Genomic DNA, 20,581 nt, shown 5'->3' with positions numbered 1-20,581 from the left:
AGGCAGCACAGTAGTTAAATGGAGATATTTGCAGTCTAGGATGAAAACTGTCTTAAGAAATGGGTTTTACTACATGTAAGACGGAGGCCAGTGGAACTATTGGGCATTGTTTATTCATTGTTTCTGGTTTTAGGAGATTTAACCATGTCACCAAAAGGGTGATCCAGGGATCCTTTTGAGGCATGACTGCCTACTAGGGATGACAAACTTGTAGTGTTTTCCTATTTTCTTCCCCCGATAAAGAAGGAGCTGTAGCTAAGGATCCAACCAGATAACCTTTATTCCCCGTCTTGTAGCTGACAGCGCACCTCAAACCAGTACAGTAGGAATTAACAGGGCTTTTGACATTAAAATACAAATTACTAGACCACTTACTACATTAAAAGCTTATCAGCTCGGTTAACAAAATGAAAAGCTCTGTTTTCTGAGCCGCATCGAACAAATGTGCTTAATTGATGTTCTTTAATTCTATGTGCCTGGGAAGATTTTTTTAAATTGATAATCAAAGGGGGTTAAAATAGGGAATTAGTCATGGAAACAGTGGCAACATTTCATAAACTAAGTCTACTCTAGGTTTGAAAATTGGAAACAATTAATAAACCGTAGGCTTCAAGGCATTTCCTTTTAATTTACTTCTTTTTGTTACGTGAAATTTAATTTACTGCCTCTGTGCCTCATCCCAACCATTATTAGAAAATTGCCCTTAAACTTTGAAAGTATTGGATATAAAAGCTCTGCAAGTGCTGATACTGAACCTCAGCAAAGAGAATAGGAAATGCTGAATGCACTGAACTCGAAGTCATTCTGCCATCGAGCAGGGAAATAACTTAGCAAAGCCAGATTAAATCTCTCAATAAAAGGACAATTTCATATACATGCCTTCCCATTTTCTGATAGCTAGCTGTATAATAAAAACCATTCAAGTGATGCCACAGTACACTATTTTCAGGATTATTCTGAGCTTCCCTTAAATTTTTTTTCTTTTGTTGCATGAAATTAAATTTATTGCCGAGATATTAAAATAACTCTTGGTGTCCTCCGGGGTCAGTCCTCCTTGATAAGAACTTATTTTGCTTTCTCAGACTATCTCCGGTTCCAGTGTCCTGTGGATGGTGCCGGGGCCATTGTAGTTTAATTAGCTGACTGTGATACCAGTCTGTTAGATGCCTTTCCTCGGCTCACATGTTCCACATCGTATTATTGTCCGTGAACCTGATCTCATTTAAAGTTTAGCCCCTTCCATACGGCAGTCACTCTTGCTTGATTCACTTTAGCCACATCTTCCAGATGGATCCTGAGTTAGAAAGAATCAGAGACTTTTCGTTTTCCCCCACGGCACGTGTGTGTCAGTGCTAAGTGGGCGGGCGTGGCCTTGGCTGCCGGGGCTGGAGAAGCAAACAGGAGTGGCCCGTGGACCGCCAGTGTCACATAGGCTCTAAAGTCATTGGCTCTAGAAGCAGCTTCTCATTTTAAATCCACTTGCTTGATGCAGAACTGGATTCCTCTCCTCTTTTAGGTAATCACAGACCTGGAGGAGCAGCTAAACCAGCTGACCGAGGACAACGCTGAGCTCAACAACCAAAATTTCTACTTGTCCAAACAACTCGACGAGGCTTCTGGCGCCAACGATGAGATAGTACAGCTACGAAGCGAAGTGGACCATCTCCGCCGTGAGATTACGGAGAGAGAGATGCAGCTCACCAGCCAGAAGCAAGTGAGGACAGTAAATAGTGTCAGAGATCCCTGACACCCTTTGATCCCTTTACATTTTGTTTATTTTTTTAAACTTTTATTCAGTTTTGAGAGACAGAGTGCGAGCAGGGGAGGGGCAGAGAGAGGGAGACACAGAATCCAAAGCAGGCTCCGGGCTCTGAGCTGTCAGCACAGAGCACAACGCGGGCGGGGCTCAAACTCACGAACCGTGAGATCATGACCTGAGCTGACGTCGGCCGATTAACCGATTGAGCCACCCAGGCACCCCGATCCCTTTAGAATTTAGAGCAGGCACCTGGTACACCTCTCCCAATGGATCTAAGACTGAGCCTTGTCCATTAGATGAGGGCTCTTTTTCATAGTCATGTCTATGTTTTGAGGGCTTGGGGGGTTTGGAAATGTGGCTTTTAAAAGTGGGTCGTTCTTCTTAATTTTGATTTAAAAAAAAGTAAAAGCAAAATAAAATGTTTTGGGACACGAGTGTGAGCCACATGACTTTTGTTTTTTAAAGATTTTTTAGAGGGGGGGAGGGGGGCAGAGATACAGGGAGAGAGAGAGAGAGAGAGAAAGAGAAAGAGAATCTTAAGTAGGCTCCATGCTCAGTGCAGAGCCCGACATGGGACTCGATTCCCACGACCCCACTGGGATCGTGACCTGAAGCCTCCCAGGTGCCCTGGACCACTTGGAAGTGTGGTCTCTTCCCTCTGGCTTGCTTTGGGTTCTGCCGTTAACATGGTGGCAGAAATGGCCCTTTATCCATTCTTGTCCCCTTGGTTTGTAGAAGAAAAAGATAAACTGTATTTTCAGACTATAGTTAGAAACTTGTGCTTTTTCTGACACTGATCCAACAAAAGTAACATCCAGGAAATCCTCATTTGATACAAGGCACAACTGAGTGGTACTGATTTGCAGACGATGGAGGCTCTGAAGACCACTTGCACGATGCTGGAAGAACAGGTCATGGACCTGGAGGCCCTAAACGACGAACTGCTGGAAAAAGAGCGTCAGTGGGAGGCGTGGAGGAGTGTCCTTGGTGACGAGAAGTCCCAGTTTGAGTGTCGGGTTCGAGAGTTACAGAGGATGCTGGACACCGAGAAGCAGAGCAGGTGGGACTTCCTGTTTGTAGAAAGCCAGTGACCGGCAGCTTCACCAGGACCACCTGAGCATTGAGAACAGGGTGCCCACCGGTCCCAGCTTGCTCAGGACCGAGCGAAGTTTCTAGGATACAAGACTTTCCGTGTTAAAGCTGGGAGACCCTTGGACAACCCAGGGTGGGTGGGTCATCCTAGTGGTAAGTATGGTCAGTGTCACTTGGATTCTGGGGTAGTAACTAGTAGCTGGTGTCCTTTTTACTCTGTGTAGAGGCCTACAAGTCAGAGCAGGGCAAATATCTCAGTCCTCTCTTTGCAGAAACTTCTTCCTCAGGTTTGTTATCATTGTGACCACGTGGCAAGACTATGACCATTTTAATCCCGCTCATGTGTAAAGCTAGTCACCCATCTATATTAGGGTTACTCAGTCTTGGCACCATTGACCGTTTGGCCCAGATAATCTTTTGTTGTGGGGGCCGTCCTGCATGTTGTCGAATGGGAGCCTCATCCCTGGTTTTACCCACCACGTGCCAGTAGCAACCCCTTCCTCAAATTGTGACACCTAAAACGTCTCCAGACATTGTCCAGTGTCTCCCGAGGGGCAAAATCACCCTTGGCTGAGAACAGCTTCTCTACAAGAATAGTTAAACCTTTTTTTTAATATTTACTTATTTTTGAGAAAGAGAGAGACTAAATGTGAGCAGGGGAGGGGCAGAGAGAGAGGGAGACACAGAATCCGAAGCAGGCTCCAGGCTCTGAGCTGTCAGCACAGAGCCCGAAGCGGGGCTCCAACCTACAGACCACAAGGTCATGATCTGAGCTGAAGTCGGATGCCCCACAGACTGAGCCACCCAGGTGCCCCTACAAGAATAATTTTTTTTGTTTTTTGGTAGGAAATATAATAATAATAAATAATAATAATAATAATAATAATAAGTTCAAACAGTATCTTTTCTCTGCCACTTTCGCTTCCATAGTCCCCTGGCATAGAATCCCCTTTCTGCTGGGGCTGTGATCCTGCAGGTCATATACTTCCTAGCCCTAGGGGGTGCCATCCACACTGAAGACATTGTAGATGTGAAGATTGCTTATGACAGTGTTACAGCTCTTGGCAGGAAAGTGTTTTGGTCTAACAAAATGGGCATATTATGACAGTTTACCAACAGATAGAAATAAATGGTCTTGAGGAATAGGTCCCATTTTCCAGCGTGCACAGAGGCACAGTGTGCTGGCTAGAGTTAGCCCCATGATGTCATGTCTGCACAACGGAATTGTGTCCGTCCTTCACTAGTGTCACCTTCCTCTGAAACTGACTTTCCTGGGACCCTCTGAACTCCTTAAGCAAGATACAGTAGGCATGGAAATGTCACTCATTTAGTTGGACTCCATCAGACTCATTTTGGTATTTTCCCACATTTACTGGACCGTACTAGATTCAACCAAATGTGTTGGATGTTTAATCTATGCCAAGTCAGTCAAACCAGAAAAGATTAGAAGCAAAAGATGAGACCCTTAAGTTTCAAGAGGCACTGGTAGAAATACTCAAGTTTTTCGACATCCTTCCTCTCAGGGTATTTGCTGCTGTGAGGGGCTGCTGGTTTAAGACCTCCTATTCTTGTTTACCCTGAGTCCTCATGGTACATTCTGGTTGCTTTCACGCAGACACCACCACCCCCCCCCTGCCCCCGCTCTTACCTTCAAGTGAAGCTTTTATCGGAGCTGTTTCTAGAGTCCCTCAGAGATAATTTTGAGGGTCGGGAGCTGGCTTCAGCATCAGGAAACACACAACTACTCATGGAAGGTATAATTACAGGCTGGGCTCAGAAAGACATTTCATGTATACTTTCGGGGGCACTTGTGAAAGATCTTGGCTTTTCCTTCCCCCCCTTCCCCATTTTGATGTTACATGGGATACAGAGATGAGTGAAGAGAATTCTTAATTCTTGTCCTCAAGAGGCAAGTTTCGCAGAGAAGATGAATTATGCATTCAGATATTTACCACCTCAAAATAGAGAGCAGGGCGTTCCAGGAGAGCAGTGTGCTTATGCTCTGGAATACAGAGCAAGGAGAACTTCCTTGCAACAGGAGTAATTGAGCAAGGTTTTATGGAGGACATGGCCTTTTGAGTTTAATCCTTGAAGGCTGAGTAAGATTTGGGTTTGCAGGGGAGGGGAGGAGAGTGCTGGCCAGTGGAGGAGACTGTAGAAGCCCAGATATGGAAGTAGCAAAACACAAGACCTAAAATAGGGAAAGGCAGCAATTTTTCTAGTTTTCTTCTAGTTTTTCTATTCTCTAACCTTATTTACAGATATACTAATCATATTTGAGTTTCCCTAATAAGCACCCAAAACAATTAATTTACTGCATATGCTTTAAGGAGAGGAAATGTTTGCTCCATTGGGTCTCCTGTGGTCCTCTGCACCCTGGTCCTTCGGTGGGACCTCATTTCATTTCCAGTCCCATGGGAGGCTGTGCCAGTCTTGCTATCCTATTAGTCCAGTTGCTTTTGGAAAAATTTCCCCTTCAGCCTCCAAGTGAGTACTAACAGGAACTTTACCTATTAAGAGTATTTTTACCCAAGACCTAAAATGGGTCAAATCTTCGCTCTGTAAGCAGTGAGAAAGCAAGACAGAATTTGGAACTTGGAATCGGGATTAGGCATCTATCCAGCCTGCAGCCTGTTCGGTTGCTTATTGGAATTAGAGATGGGCCCCCTTCCTTTTTCTAGATGGTGATGGTGGATTAGTGATGGTGGGGCTTCTGAAACAGGCCTGTGCTTTTCCGGCAGGGCGAGGGCCGATCAGCGGATCACTGAGTCCCGCCAGGTGGTGGAGCTGGCGGTGAAGGAGCACAAGGCTGAGATTCTCGCTCTGCAGCAGGCCCTCAAAGAGCAGAAGCTGAAAGCCGAGAGCCTCTCTGACAAGGTCAGCGCCCATCCCTTTCCTTTTAGGAGAAAGATTTCATCTCCATCTTTTAGAAGGTGTGCTCGACACAAATTCAGGTGCAGTCCGTGGTCCACATATTTCACAAACATAAATTCACTCAGTCCTGTAAAGCCTTGGGGTTATGGTCCACCATTGGACATCCTTGGTTGGCGATAGCTTGGGAGGTGTGGCGGGGACTGGGGTGTCACAGTCGTCCAGTGACTTCTTTAACATCTGCCTGTCTGGGCCCCCTGAGGTCCAGATTTTGATCTGGGCACACAGCTCTTGTTTCCTGGCAACTGGTTTCTGGATTTAAGTTGTGGATTGATTGCTGGATTTAATGTCAAGCATCGGAAAGTGCTCAGTGACAAGAACGAATGCTCCTTCCATTGTTGCGGTAACAGGCAGCTGGGCCTTTCTGTGCTCCGAGTCCAGGGACACGATAGGCTCTGACGGCCACACTGGCACACAGTATTTCACACTGGAAATACACATGTCCTGTCCATTTAGCACGCCATATTAATGTTCACAGAGTGAGGTACCAGTGTTCTGGAGATTTATCTAAGTCTTGAAACAGATTTTGAATAGATGCCCCAATGTTACAGATAACAAAAGTGATGATCAAAGAGATTTCATGTATATACTCAGGCTCTCACATGTGCGCTTTCTCTGTCTCTCTCTCTCTCTCTCTCTGTCACACACACACACACACACACACACACACACACTCAAAGCAGTAATCTAAAATTTGTATTCTGTATAACTCTTTGTTATTTTGTGATTATAAAAATAACCATTTGAGGTCATTGTGGCAGATCTAGAAACCATAGAAAAGTAAAGGAGAAAATGACTGGCAATAGAACCACTGTTCTATTGGTGAATTTATTTGTGGCTTTTCCTTTGCATAATATGTTTATGCATACATATGTTTTTACAAATTTAGATTCTTACTATGTAAGCAGCTTTGCATCTTTTTTTAAAAAAAAACCAAACCTATAACTAGGGGCTTTTCCTGAGTTACTGAATGTTTTTGAACATGTAGTTCAAAAAAACCCCTAAACAACAACACAGAGGTACCTTTTTTTTTTTAATTTATTTTTTCACTTACATCCAAGTTTAGCATATAGTAAAAAATGATTTCAGGAGTAGATTCCTTAGTGACCCTTACCCATTTGCCCATCCTCCCCACCACCCCCCCCACGATCCCTCCAACAACCCTCTGTTCTCCATATTTAAGAGTCTCTTATGTTTTGTCCCCCTCCCTGTTTTTATATTGTTTTTGCTTCCCTTCCCTTATATTCATCTGTTTTGTATCTTAAAATCCTCATATGAGTGAGGATGTCTTTCTCTGACTGATTTTGCTTAGCATAATACCCTCTAGTTCCACCCACATAGTTGCAAATGGAAAGATTTCATTCTTTTTTATTGTTGAGTAATACTCCATTGTGTGTGTGTGTCTGTGTGTGTGTATGTGTATATATATATATACCACATCTTCTTTATCCATTCATCCATCGATGGACATTTGGGCTCCTTCCATACTTTGGCAACTGTTGATAGTGCTGCTATAAACATGGGGTTGCATGTGTCCCTTTGAAACAGCACACCTGTATCCATTGGATAAATACCTAGTAGTGCAATTGCTGGGATGTAGGGTAGTTCTATTTTTAATTTTTGAGCAACCTCCATACTGTTTTCCGGAGTGGCTGCACCAGCTTGCATTCCCACCAACAATGCAAAAGAGATCCTCTTTCTCCGCATCCTTGCCAACATCTGTTGTTGCCTGAGTTGTTAATGTTAGCCACTCTGACAGGTGTGAGGTGCTATCTCATTGTTGTTTTGATTTGTATTTCTCTGATGATGAGTGATGGGCATTTTTTCATGTGTCAGTTGGCCATCTGGATGTCTTCTTTGGAGAAGTGTCTATTGATGTCTTTTGCCCATTTCTTCACTGGACTTTGTTTTTTGGGTGTTGAGTTTGATAAGTTCTTTATAGATTTTGGATACTAACCCTTTATCTGATATGTCGTTTGCAAATATCTTCTCCCATTCTGTCAGTTGCCTTTTAGTTTTGCTGATTGTTTCCTTCACTGTGCAGAAGTTTTTTATTTTGATGAGGTACAAAGAGTTCATTTTTGCTTTTGTTTCCCTTACCTCTGGAGACGTGTTGAGTAAGAAGTTGCTGCGATCAAGGTCAAAGAGGTTTTGCCTGCTTTCTCCTCTAGGATTTTGATGGCTTCCTGTCTTATGTTTAGCTCTTTCATCCATTTTGAGTTTATTTTTGTGTCTGGTGTGAGAAATGGTCCAGGTTCATTCTTCTGCATGTCGCTGTCCAGTTTTCCCAGCACCACCTGCTGAAGAGACTGCCTTTATTCCATTGGCTATTCTTTCCTGCTTTGTCAAAGAGTAGTTGGCCATATGTTTGTGGGTCCATTTCTGGGTTCTCTATTCTGTTCCATTGATCTGAGTGTCTGTTCTTGTGCCAGTACCATACTGTCTTGATGATTACAGCTTTGTAGTATAGCTTGAAGTCTGGGATTGTGATGCCTCCTGCTTTGGTTTTCTTCAAGATTGCTCTGGTTATTCGGGGTCTTTTCTGGTTCCACACAGGTTTTAGGATTGTTTGTTCTAGCTCTGTGAAGAATGCTGGTGTTATTTTGATAGGGGTTGCATTGAATATGTAGATTGCTTTGGGTAGTATCAACATTTTAACAATATTTGTTCTTCCTGTCCAGGAGCATGGAATCTTTTTTCATTTTTTTGGTGCCTTCTTCAATTTCTTTCATAAGCTTTCTATAGTTTTCAGTGTATAGATTTTTCGACAAAGACACCTTTTTAAATCATTCCACTTGTGTGGGAACTTTGAGCTTCTTTCAGCTTTTTGCCATTATACATAACACTATAATGAACATAAACTTTGTGGATATCCATGATTATTTTCTTATAGAAATAAAATTTCATAGAAATAAAATGATTGGATTCAAGTCTAGAGCTTGCCCCTCAGGAACACTCTGGAGTTCCTCGATACTGGCTTACTTTTTTTTTTTAACCCGTGAGGAAACAAAATGTAGTATTTAGCGGTAAATGAACCTTTTTGTGTTTAACTTGAATATTTTTTTCTATTTTACTGTTCCTAGAGGACTCTGTAGCAAAGTTTACCCATCCTTTATGACCCCAGACATTGATATGATCTTTTCTTTTATTATTAAAAAAAATTTTTTTTAATGTTATTTATTTTTGAGAGAGAGACAGACAGAGACTGTGAGTGCGGGAGGGGCAGAGAGAGAGAGGGAGACACAGAATCTGAAGCAGGCTCAAGGCTCCGAGCTGTCAGCACAGAGCCTGATGCAGGGCTCGAACTCATGAACCGTGAGATCATGACCTGAGCCAAAGTTGTATGCCTAACTGACTGAGCCACCCAGATGCCCCAATACAATCTTTTCTTTTTTTTTTTTTTTTTTAATTTTTTTAATGTTTATTCATTTTTGAGACACAGAGAGAGACAGAGCATGAGCAGGGAAGGGGCAGAGAGAGAGGGAGACACAGAATCTGAAGCAGGCTCCAGGCTCTGAGCTGTCAGCACAGAGCCTGACGCACGGCTCGAATTCACAAACTGTGAGATCATGACCTGAGCCGAAGTCGGATGCTCAACCGACTGAGCCACCCAGGCGCCCCAATACAGTCTTTTCTTGATGACTGTAATTCAGGAAGAATAATTCTTCTGCATACCTCTCTTACTGAAAATATCATGTGACAAAGCAGTCATTGTGTCTAGGTCTAGTTATGGTCAGTCTCCCACTTTGTGACTTTTTGTAGGATTCTTGAGAGACTTTGTCCATTCTTTCATCACAAGAGCCCGATATGATGCTGTGCAATAGTAAGTATTCAGCATTTGATAGTTTAATTAAATTCAGCCAAGGTGATCATCCTTGTCCTCGAACTTGTCATAGTTATTTATGCATCCCTTAGCAATAATCCCATCCCTGTACAAGGCTTATCTGCAACATGGACCTTTGTGATACTATACTTTTAGAAAACAACATTTATATTCTGATCTTCAGAACTTGATTCTTTACATGTGAAGCTTTATGGAAATCTTCAAAAGTCATTAGCATCTAGCATTTCTAAATATGATCTCATGGCCAATTTTTCCAAATGCCCAGCTCAATGATCTGGAGAAGAAACATGCCATGCTTGAAATGAACGCCCGAAGTTTACAGCAGAAACTGGAGACTGAACGGGAGCTCAAACAGAGGCTTCTGGAAGAGGTGAGTGTGAAACACCTGGGAAATGGAGCCAGGTGGACTTTTGAAGATGAAAATTTGTTGTGTTTAGATGGTCAGATCCATATTAGATGTTCAATCTTTGAAGTTGGAATTTTCAAGGAGAAGTAAGGTGGTCACTTAATACCTTTTTGAAGGTATTTAACAGGCTCAAAGAATGTGTCACAAAGGCTAGACGGTCTTTGTCACTTGTGTCCTCCCACATAGTGCTTAATAGAACATAGAGCACAGAAGAGTATGTGCCCAATGGAAGCTTATTAAATATACAGGTGACTGAATATTGAGTTAAATTGTTCTTTTAGAGTTAATATCTAAAGTATATTAAGTTTTCAGGCTGGTAGAACATCCATGCAAATTAGCTTCATGCACAGGGCAGAGACTTGACCAGATTGTGTTGAGTGCCAAATTTCATGAAGACTTTTGAACATTCATTTAACTCCATTAAAAAAAAAAAAATTTATGTCCTGCCTTTGAGACATAGAATGAAAAGCTCAAATTGATCTTCTGAACCCATCCCTTACATTATTTCCTGGACCTTTTAACAGAATTCTGAAAATGTCTATTTAAGTTGCTGACGATGTCCTGATCCCAACCAAAGCCCTATATGTTGGATCACTGACGACTCTGTTTTGTTCATTAGAATTGACCAACCAGGACATACATGCTTTGTAAAGATATTTAATGAGAAATGAGATTCCAAGATGGTTTTGTTTAACCCATAGTGAGCCAGATAGTTCAGTTAACCAGATTACCTGTTCTCATTAGTTGAGGTTTTATTATAGACCTCTCAAGGGACTGTGCTGAGAGAAATAATATTGCTAAACTATCAACTTGGGAAAATGTGAAAATTTTGCAGGTAAGAATAAAATACCTTACAGAATGATACTTTAAAAAACACGGGTGGGAGTTTGGGAGAGGTCTGGAGGCGGATGCTGGCAAGGGTTGCATAACAACGTGAATGTCCTTAGTGCCACTGAACTATACAGTTACAAATGGTTAAAATGGTAAATTTTATGTGTATTGTACCGCAATAAAGGTTTTTAAAATAAAATTAGTTATATCTCAATATATCCTGAGTGGAAGGCTCACCAAAGGCAGCATTAAGAACACTATAATACAAATTTAAAAATCTACCTGGTGGTCAAGTAGAGAATTGGTCTTTTATCTGGAATGAATAGGCAATGTCCCTGCTTTAGGCATATGTTGGAAACAGAACAGAAATAATCAATGATCTCGCCTGTCCTATTTTCCTTCCGAGGAAGGAGAGCTGGCTCTGACAGCTCAATACTTTGGTCCAAGGTTACATGGTGAGTCAGTGACAAGGCTTGGAATAGCATGCCGGGATCCTGATCCAGTCCCCTCTTTCTCACTTGTAAACGACATGAGAACATTTCCAGCTTCCCAGTCTGTACCTCACAGATAGATTTCTGAGCACAGACATCTGGCTGACACTGAGTTTGAGGCAGATTTTACTGACACTTGAAACCATTATGAAACAAAGAATGATATTTATTGTCCAGAATGTGGCTAGGATCCCTGGTCGTGGTGTGCACTTTGTAAGCATGTGACCAAGGGCTTAACCTAAGTTTGCTCTCTCTATATATACATACATATAATTATATATATAATTGTTTTAATGTAAATGCCTGGTTAATCCTCACTGCAATGAAAATATAAAACATTTTCATCATCTAAAAAAGTTCCTCATCCCCCTTCTAGTCCATACCTTCAGGGTCTGGCCCCAGGTACCCGGTGACTTGCTTTTTGTCACTATAGATAGTTTTTTTGTTTTCGTTTTGTTTTTGTTTTTTTCCTAGAATCTCATAGAAGTGGAGTTATACTCTGTATACTCTTGTATCTGGATTCTTTAGTTTAGTTGAACATGCTTATGTGATTTATTGATGTTGACGAATGTATTAGCCGTTCATTGCGTTTTATTGCTAAGCTGTAATTCATTGTATGGGTATACCATCATTTATCCATTCACCTGTTAATGAACCTTTGAATAGTTGCCATTTTTTTAGTTATTATACATAAATCTATGAAAAATTGTGTCCAAGTCTTCGTGTGGCGGTTCTGACCCCATAACACTTAGTATTGTTTTGCCTTGCTAGTGCATATATTACAGTATCACATTGTGGTTTTAATTTACGTTTCTTTAATGAGTGATGATAAACATCTTTCCATATATTTGTCATTCATATATCTTCTTTTGGGAAGCGTAAATTCAAGTCTTTTGGGTAGTTACTTCCAAGTAAAGTTGTTTTTTGTTTTTCTTAATGGGAGAGAGAGTGAACACATAAGCCTGCAGGGGAGAAGGGCAGAGAGAGAGAGAGAGAGAGACAGAGAGAATCTTAAGCAGGCTCCACATTTAGTGCAGAGCCTAGCACTGGGCTCTATCCCATGCCGCTGGATCACAACCTGAGCTGAAATCAAGAGTCAGAAGCTCTGGATCAACCAACTAAGCTGCCCAGATACTCCCCCACCCCCCGAGGAAAATTTTTAAAGAATTCTTGATAATAACCCTTTGCCAGATGTATGGATGGTGAATCTTTCACCCACTCTATAGCTTGCCTTGTCTTTTCAAACAGTATCTTTCAAAGAGCAAATGCTCTTAATTTTGGGGAAGTGAAATTTATCAGTTTTTAAAATGGATTATGTTTTCTGTGTCCTATTTAAGAAAACTATGCTTCTGCTAGGAATTTACCCAAGGGATACAGGAGTGCTGATGCATAGGGGCACATGTACCCCCAATGTTTATAGCAGCACTTTAAACAATAGCCAAATTATGGAAAGAGCCTAAATGTCCATCAACTGATGAATAGATAAAGGAGATGTGGTTTATATATACAATGGAATACTACTTGGCAATGAGAAAGAATGAAATCTGGCCATTTGCAGCAACGTGGATGGAACTGGAGGGTATTGTGTTAAGTGAAATAAGTCAGTCAGAGAAAGATACCGTATGTTTTAACTCATATGTGGATCTTGAGAAACTTAACAGAAGACCATGGGGGAGGGGAAGGGGAAAAGAAAAAGTTACAGAGAGGGAGGGAGGCAAACCATAAGAGGCTCTTGGATACTGAGAACAAACTGAGGGTTGATGGGGGGTGGGGGGGATGGGAAAGTGGGTGATGGGCATTGAGGAGGGCACCTGTTGGGATGAGCACTGGGTGTTGTATGGAAACCACTTTGACAATAAATTATATCTATAAAAAAAGAAAATTATGCTTATCCTAAAGTCAAAGATAGTATTTTCTGTTTTCTCCTAGAAGTTTTCTAGTTTTAGCTTTTATTTGTAGGTCTAGGATGTCTTTCGAGTTAATTTTTACGTATGGCAGGAGAGCAGAGGTTCACTTTTTTCCATAGAGCTATTCTGTTACTCCAGTACCATCTGTTGAGAAGACTCTCTTTTCCTCACTACATTTTCTTGACACCTTTGTCAAAAAGCTTTCTATGTGTCTAGATGTCATGTCTTGATTTCAAGATATGTTAAAACATGTCTTTTTTTAAATTTTTATTTGACGTTTTTATTTATTTTTGAGACAGAGACAAAGCATGAGCAGGGGAGGGGCAGAGAGAGAGGAAGACAGAATCTGAAGTAGGCTCCAGGCTCTGAGCTGTCAGCACAGAGCCCAATGTGGGGCTTGAACTCATGAGCTGTGAGATCATGACCTGAACTGAAGTTGTACGCTCAACTGACTGAGCCACCCAGGCGCTCCTAGCATGTCTTTTTTTAAATTGTGATATGTGTACTCTTTAATCCCCATCCCCTATTTCTCCCATCCCCTCAGTTACCTCCCCTCTAGTTACCATCAGTTTGTCTTCCATACTTAAATAGTCTGTTTCATGTGTCTCTCTCTTTTTTGTCTTTGCTTGTTTGTCGTCTTCTTAAGTTAACCATATCCTCTTCATTAGGTATAGAGACTTGTAAGTGGGGCCAGAATCACAGTCTCAGGGTTGGAAAGAAGTTTTTTTTTTTTTTGTTTTTTGTTTTTTGTTTTTTTGTTTTTTTAATGTCACAGAACCCAAATTTCCAGCCCTTGTTCCATTGTTCCCTTCATCCCTGGCCCTGGCAGACTTTGCTAATGGATCTTTCTCCCAGATATCCTCCTGGACCCAAAATGGCTTCAGAAACTTCTTTTGACATGACATTCAATAGCTACTATCAGGCTGTCAGAGGTAATGCCAGAGGTGAAAGTCCATTTGCTAATCCTGGTCAAATTAACCTCCTGTCCAAGGCAGAGAATCCCTTCCCCAACATTCCTCACTGGTGGGCCTGGTTGAACCTCTGCCTGAGTGCACGTGCCTTTGGACATCCTGACCCATTTTTTCAACAACTTTAATTCTTAGAAAGTTCTGTCTTATTTTGAACTAAAGCCTATAACTTCCAACCACTGGTTCTGTTTCATTGAAACATTTGAGTCTGGCATTTCCACCTAAAATAGGAGAGTAATACCAAATAATAATCAAATTACTTGATTAATAAAAAAATAATGTTTAAATGTTTACATATTTTTGAGGGAGAGAGAGAGAGAGTACAAGCAGAGGAGGGGCAGAGAGAGAGGGAGAGAATCCCAAGCTGACTCTGTGCTGTCTGCCCAGAGCCCAACACAGGGCTTGAACTCCTGAACTGTGAGATCATGACCTGAGCTGAAATCAAGAGTTGGACACTTAACTGACTGAGCCACCCAGATGCCTCCAAAAAACTAATGTTTAAGTAGCAATTGCTATACGCCAAGTGCCCTTTTCATGCTTTCGCTCATACAGTCCTTGCGATAGTTCTAGGAGAGAGCTACGTTTATTATCTCTGTGACAGACAGTTAGATATCTGAGTAGCTCCCCCACTCCAGACCACCTTCTCTTACCTAATTGAAACATTTCAAGTCCCTCCAAGTTTGAGATGTTCTTTTCTGGTAGATTTATCTTTCCAAAGAGAGTTTCTAAAAGTCCACAGGGTATGAGCAACATGGGGTCCAGTGGGATATCTCCAGCTCCATTCTGGGCTCTGTAAGCCTCTGCCAGTTACCCTGGGCTCTTTGGATAGCTTTATCACACCACTGACACCCACTGACATGTGACATCGCCACCAACCCTTCTGTAAGCTTGCATTTTTTGAGTAAACATCTTTATATTCTGGCGTTTATCAGTCAGTGTTTTCAAAGAATACTGTCCTTTTGAACTTTTTCTCGTTGGTTTTGATCCATCCTTTCAACCACTGCAGTTGTTTGGTGCTCTGGTTCTGTGATCCAGCTCCCTCATGCACCCTTCCGGTCTCCTGTCACCTCGTGGAATTGTTGGACAGGTCCAACGCCCTGCATTCAGTCCAGCACTGACCCATGAATAGCCCCCATTTTCCTCTCTCTGGAAAGCAAGTAAATGGCTTTGAAAAACATTCCACTGAGCAACCTGTCACTCTTGTTTTTTATTATAGTAAATAAGCAGTCTGTTTCTTGGAAAGCTCACGGACAGTTGATGTGTTTATTCTAGAGAAATATTTTGGGCCTGGCTGTCACCAAACCAATTTTTGTCCCCAGCTCCTGTTTCTCTGCTTCCTGCGTAGTAATTAATGTTGTCCTAAAATAGTGGGAAGAAACTAAAGAGGGTAATTTGTGGAAATCACTTGCACTGTAAGGGACTCATAGTTCCCTTTAAGAGGTAATCTTAGCTGTCCCCCCGCGTCCCATCCCCCCTGCATTTTAGGGGTTCTGGTTTGATTCATAAATTCTAAGTTGGCACACAGGCCAGGTGATCTCTGGCTGCTGACAGTATATCTTGCTTTATGAAGGACTGATGGGGGAGGCTGGTGGAGGAGGCTGGCACGGGGAAGGCAGATGGGGAAGTGAGGGGGAAGCCCAAACTGGATGGAGGGAAGGAAAGAGGACAAAGGAGGGAGAGAGATTACGAGAATTCCTTGAACATCTGGGGTATGCCGGGCATGGTGGCACTGAGTATGTCACCCAGTCAGGGGAGGTGTTATACCCACTTTCAGATGAAGATGCCAGAGCTTCTAGAGGCAATATGAGCTTCCCCTGGTCCTGTGACTGATGCGTGTTAAAGTCAGCATTTGTGGTAGGGTCCCTAGCATTCCAAAGCCCAGGTTCGTTCCACCATGCCATGATGCCCCAAGGAATCCACTTCCCCTCAAGAGGAAGGGCCAGCGAGGAGGAGAGATGGAGAGAGAACCAAAACACAGGTGGAGGGAAGTAAAATGAGAGGGAGAGGGTCAGCTAGTTCTGAGTTTGTCCGTGGCCCTTGGCCTTCTGGGGCTGAGAGCGCAGAGATCTGCCGTCACCTGTTAGAAAATGCCCGTGGTGATGTTTACTGCTCTTTAGGAGCTCTCTGCTTGAGTCTGCAGAGAGTCTAGGCCACCAGGCATGGGGGTGTTCGGGCCAACCACAGGCGGTTGGATTGTCACCCAGGGGTCAGATGACATCAGGCAGTGTGTCATCAGGATACCTGCTCTTTCCTGCTTTTTTATAAACAGAAGAGTTTTAGGAAAGAGAGCCATAAAACCAGTATCTTTAGAGCCTGCCTTATTTTCTGGTTGACTTCCATTGTAAAAATTGGAGAGAGATTTTCAGCACAAAACTATTTCCAAAACACTAAATTGATTTTTTTTCCCCCTTGGGTCTAATAGACTCTTGTGCTGAGTCTGGGATCTTCCTCTTCCTTCCTCCCCACACTGCAGAAGTATCTCCTGTGATTGTGGCTGTTTGTGTACTTGTTGGGGTCTCTCACCCTAACGAGGTGCTCCTCAAGTTAGAGCTGATATGATTCCCCTTTGTGCATCCACGCTGCCTAAACAAAGTGATTTCTCACAGTAGCAACTGAGATCTTAAGCCTAAGGGGGCACCTGGGTGACTCGGTTGGTGGAGCGCCCAACTTCGGCTCAGGTCATGATCTTGTGACTCATGAGTTTGAGCCCCGCGTGTGGCTTGCTGCTGTCAGCACAGAGCCCACTTTGGATCTTCTGTCCCCCTCTCTCTCTGCCCCTTCCTCACTTGCGTGCTCTTTCTCAAAAATAAACAGATCTTTAAAAAAAAAAAAACCCAAAAAACCCCAAGGACAAATTGGAGCTTAGCTGTCATGGCAGTAATTCGCAGCATCTCAGAGGGCACCTCAGATGGGGCATATCGTACGTACCCAAATGTCCTTAATTGTAACTCTGACTGGGAAGGCAGACCACCAGCCTGGACTTCTTGTTACGGTGGGGATCCCGTGACTTGCTGGCCATCAGAGATTTCTGGGCAAATTCTTCTTATCGGTGCCATGCACCAATTTGGAACAGAAGACCGTCGGTAATTCTGGAAGGAGATGATTTCAAAAGCCAAATCTGGTGCCATGCCTGCAATTAGTTTGGCAACAAGCTAACAGTGGGGGACCAAGCTGTATTCTCCGTGGTACCGAGACTCTGTCTTGGCCTTCCTCCCCACTAGCAAGCCAAATTACAGCAGCAGATGGATCTGCAGAAGAATCACATCTTCCGTCTGACTCAAGGGCTGCAGGAAGCCCTAGACCGGGCTGATCTGCTGAAGACGGAAAGGAGCGATCTGGAGTACCAGCTGGAAAACATTCAGGTGAGAACCAGCGGAGGGAATTGGCTTAAAGATTGTCTGCGGAGGCAAAGCGTGATGGCCAAAAGCCATCTGGGGAAACAGTCGCTATCTTTATATTGTATGTTATTGTGTGTTTCCCCCAATATTTCATTGGGAAACTTTCCAAACATTCAGAGATGTTGGAAAATTTCTATCATGATCATGCCTGAGATTCTAATATTAACCCCTGGCTTATTTTACTTTTTCACCTACCTGTCCGTGTATCTTTCCTTTTGTTTGTTTGTTTTGGGCTGTAAGAAGAGGACTAAGTGAGTAAATATTGGTGCAGTGTGGTTTGTGTTGAATGTTCATTTGCTACTATCCTAATGACTTTATTTTTTATTTGTTTAAAGTACCAAATTTGCAAGTATACTTCTTTCTAGGGCCAAGCTTATTTTTTTTGTTTTTATGAATTTTAGGTTCTCTATTCTCATGAAAAAGTGAAAATGGAAGGTACTATTTCTCAACAAACCAAACTCATTGATTTTCTGCAAGCCAAAATGGACCAGCCCGCTAAAAAGAAAAAGGTGGGTCCGAGTGTTAGAAAAGTCGGGAGGTTTTCTCAGTCCTTATGATTCATGAAATACCGTTGTGAGAGATAATTACAGAAACATCCATGAAAACAAAATGCACATTTTTCTAGTTTTATGTTGGGTTGAAAATAGGTTTTGAGATCGTCAGAATAGTCCTTAAGGAAGGCATGTCATTATCAAGTCTGTAACAAACTACTTTGTGTTCATAGCCTTTAAAATTATAGTGCCTGTCTCTGTTAAGGGAGTGATTTTTTTTTCTCCCTCTCTTTTTTTTTTTTTTTTTTTAATAAGCAGCTGGATTGGGAGGTGGGTGGTAATAGCAGAGAGAAAGGTTTCCAGAGAGGTCATTGTACAAGACTCCAGAGGGATTAGCAGGTCACAGGTACAGGGCTATAGAGATAGGTCATGTGTGTAGGATTCAGGAGAAAGAGAGAGTGGTTCTCAGTTCTGTAGTAGGATTCTCAGAGCACATATACGGAACTCCAGAAGAGACTGGAAATCATCTAGCCCAGTCCTTTTGACCGGCAGAGTCCTAGCAGGAGACTGGGACCCAGGGAGGTGAGGTGACACCACTCCACTCCAAGGGTGCTGCGCCATCCCTTTAGAAGGATAATAGACAAACAAATGAAAAACTTTGACCAAAAAGAAAAGGAAAGGGGGAAAAAAACCCACCCAGCTATGGACAGGGTTATACACAGATGCACCAATGCAGATTTTGGATCCACCCAAGACCTGCTTCCCTAAACCACCAGAGCCCTCTTAGGAGGTTTGGCCGGGTGTTCTTAGTCTGAACAGGTCTCTGAGGACCCTGCCGTTTCCTTCCCAAAGCATTCCCACCCTGGGGGAGCAGTGGCAGCCCCCAGTGACCTGGAACACCTGAGAAGGGGCTGGAGCGGGCAGTTGGTGCCCGTGTCCCCAGCGCTCTCTTTACGGTGAGGGACGAGAACAGCCTCCTCCAGTGGTGGCCGCCGGGGAGGGACATTCTTGCATACCGCGTGACTGTCTGTGCTTGTTATGCTTCTGATATTTAATCTTTTGTATTTTAGCAGCGGATTGTTTTCTGATTGTGTCATGTGATGTAGTCAGGGTGTTTCCATTTATTTTTGGTGGTTAATTTTTTTTTCAGCCACATGATTCCCTGTGTTTTCCTTTTTCCTTCCATGTCCAGTACACGTTTTCATTTTTTCATTTGCTTTTTTTTTTTTTCTTTGAGTAAGCCCCTTGTTTTGACATCATTTTAGGATTCAAGTTTTTTGTCTCCTTTTTAAAAAATGCTCATCTCTGTGTGTCTCGTAACTAAGCGTCATGAGACAAATTCAAGGCAAGAGTGATTTCCGAACCATCCGTCCTGACTCCATCCTCCACTTCCATTTTTTGAGGGTAAAGACTCAGGAAATGGCTCTCCTCCTTGGGAATGCCGAAGGAAGGGGTGGTGGCCGTGCAAGCGTCTTGAGCCCTCTTGTTGAAAATTTCCAAAACCCTATTTTTTTCCAGCCGGCTGGAACGGGCTGTGGTTCAGTCTCCCCTTTCCCCCTTCACATGCCATTTTTACTAAATCCGCTTACAGTGAGTATGCTCCTGGCTTTCATGGTCTGCTCCTCTTGAGTCAGAGTTCCTTCAGCTAAAGTGCCAGTTTCCAGGAGTTAGGAGATATCTCTGTTTCCATTGCTAGGGTTTATTTAGTCGACGGAAAGAGGACCCTGCTTTGCCCACACAGGTTCCTCTGCAGTACAATGAGCTGAAGGTGGCTCTGGAGAAGGAGAAAGCTCGCTGTGCAGAGCTAGAGGAAGCCCTTCAGAAGACCCGCATCGAGCTCCGGTCTGCCCGGGAGGAAGGTAGGGGCACTCTCTACGCCAAGTCTCTGGAAAAGGCAGAGAACCCACCTCAAGCACATGGGTTGTACTAGTTCAGCATCTGTGTTTCTGGCCCATAAGCTCTCAGTCCAGATGTCCCAAGTGTGAAAAATTCACAGCATCCTTGGTATTGCCCATTTGGCACGATGCGTGTCCTTTTGGTCTCGGGGGCTTGAAAGACCGCCCAGGGGCAGTCCGCTTGGTTTGGGCTTCTTGGTGACCCAGCTAACCAGAAGGCATCGGACTGGTCTCTTTCCAGCTGCCCACCGGAAGGCCACAGACCACCCGCACCCATCTACGCCAGCCACCGCGAGGCAGCAGATCGCCATGTCCGCCATCGTGCGGTCGCCCGAGCACCAGCCCAGTGCCATGAGCCTGCTCGCCCCGCCATCCAGCCGCAGAAAAGAGTCATCGACTCCAGAGGGTACGTTCCCAAGGGGCCCTTGGAGTTTGGTTGAAAGTGTTTTTAATCCACTAAGAAAATGCATACATACGGTAAAAGTGACAAGTAATAATACTAAGGGATAAAGAGTAAGAAGTGAGTCCCCTGTCCCCGATGTCAGTTCCCTTACCCAGGGACCACCAC

At 43.2% G+C, this 20,581-nt stretch overlaps 1 protein-coding gene across 20 annotated transcripts in view; it reads left to right on the top strand.

Moving 5' to 3' along the window:
• The window catches only part of CIT (citron rho-interacting serine/threonine kinase), a 166,409-nt gene that overhangs the window by 118,194 nt on the left and 27,634 nt on the right, over positions 1 to 20,581 (top strand). For 9 of the 20 annotated variants that reach the window (XM_053206540.1, XM_027043921.2, XM_053206545.1 and 6 more), the window contains 8 exons: positions 1,517 to 1,714; positions 2,599 to 2,819; positions 5,593 to 5,728; positions 9,892 to 9,996; positions 17,451 to 17,591; positions 18,029 to 18,136; positions 19,815 to 19,977; positions 20,255 to 20,419. In XM_053206540.1, coding sequence (XP_053062515.1) covers positions 1,517 to 1,714; positions 2,599 to 2,819; positions 5,593 to 5,728; positions 9,892 to 9,996; positions 17,451 to 17,591; positions 18,029 to 18,136; positions 19,815 to 19,977; positions 20,255 to 20,419 — 1,237 coding nt within the window. The remainder of the gene's footprint in view (positions 1 to 1,516; positions 1,715 to 2,598; positions 2,820 to 5,592; positions 5,729 to 9,891; positions 9,997 to 17,450; positions 17,592 to 18,028; positions 18,137 to 19,814; positions 19,978 to 20,254; positions 20,420 to 20,581) is intronic. The other 11 variants (XM_027043924.2, XM_053206551.1, XM_053206550.1 and 8 more) reach the window with 3 other exon arrangements.

This window comes from Acinonyx jubatus, chromosome D3, assembly GCF_027475565.1.
Source record: "Acinonyx jubatus isolate Ajub_Pintada_27869175 chromosome D3, VMU_Ajub_asm_v1.0, whole genome shotgun sequence".
NCBI lineage: Eukaryota > Metazoa > Chordata > Mammalia > Carnivora > Felidae > Acinonyx > Acinonyx jubatus.
This window is presented reverse-complemented; position numbering and strand designations above follow the sequence as displayed.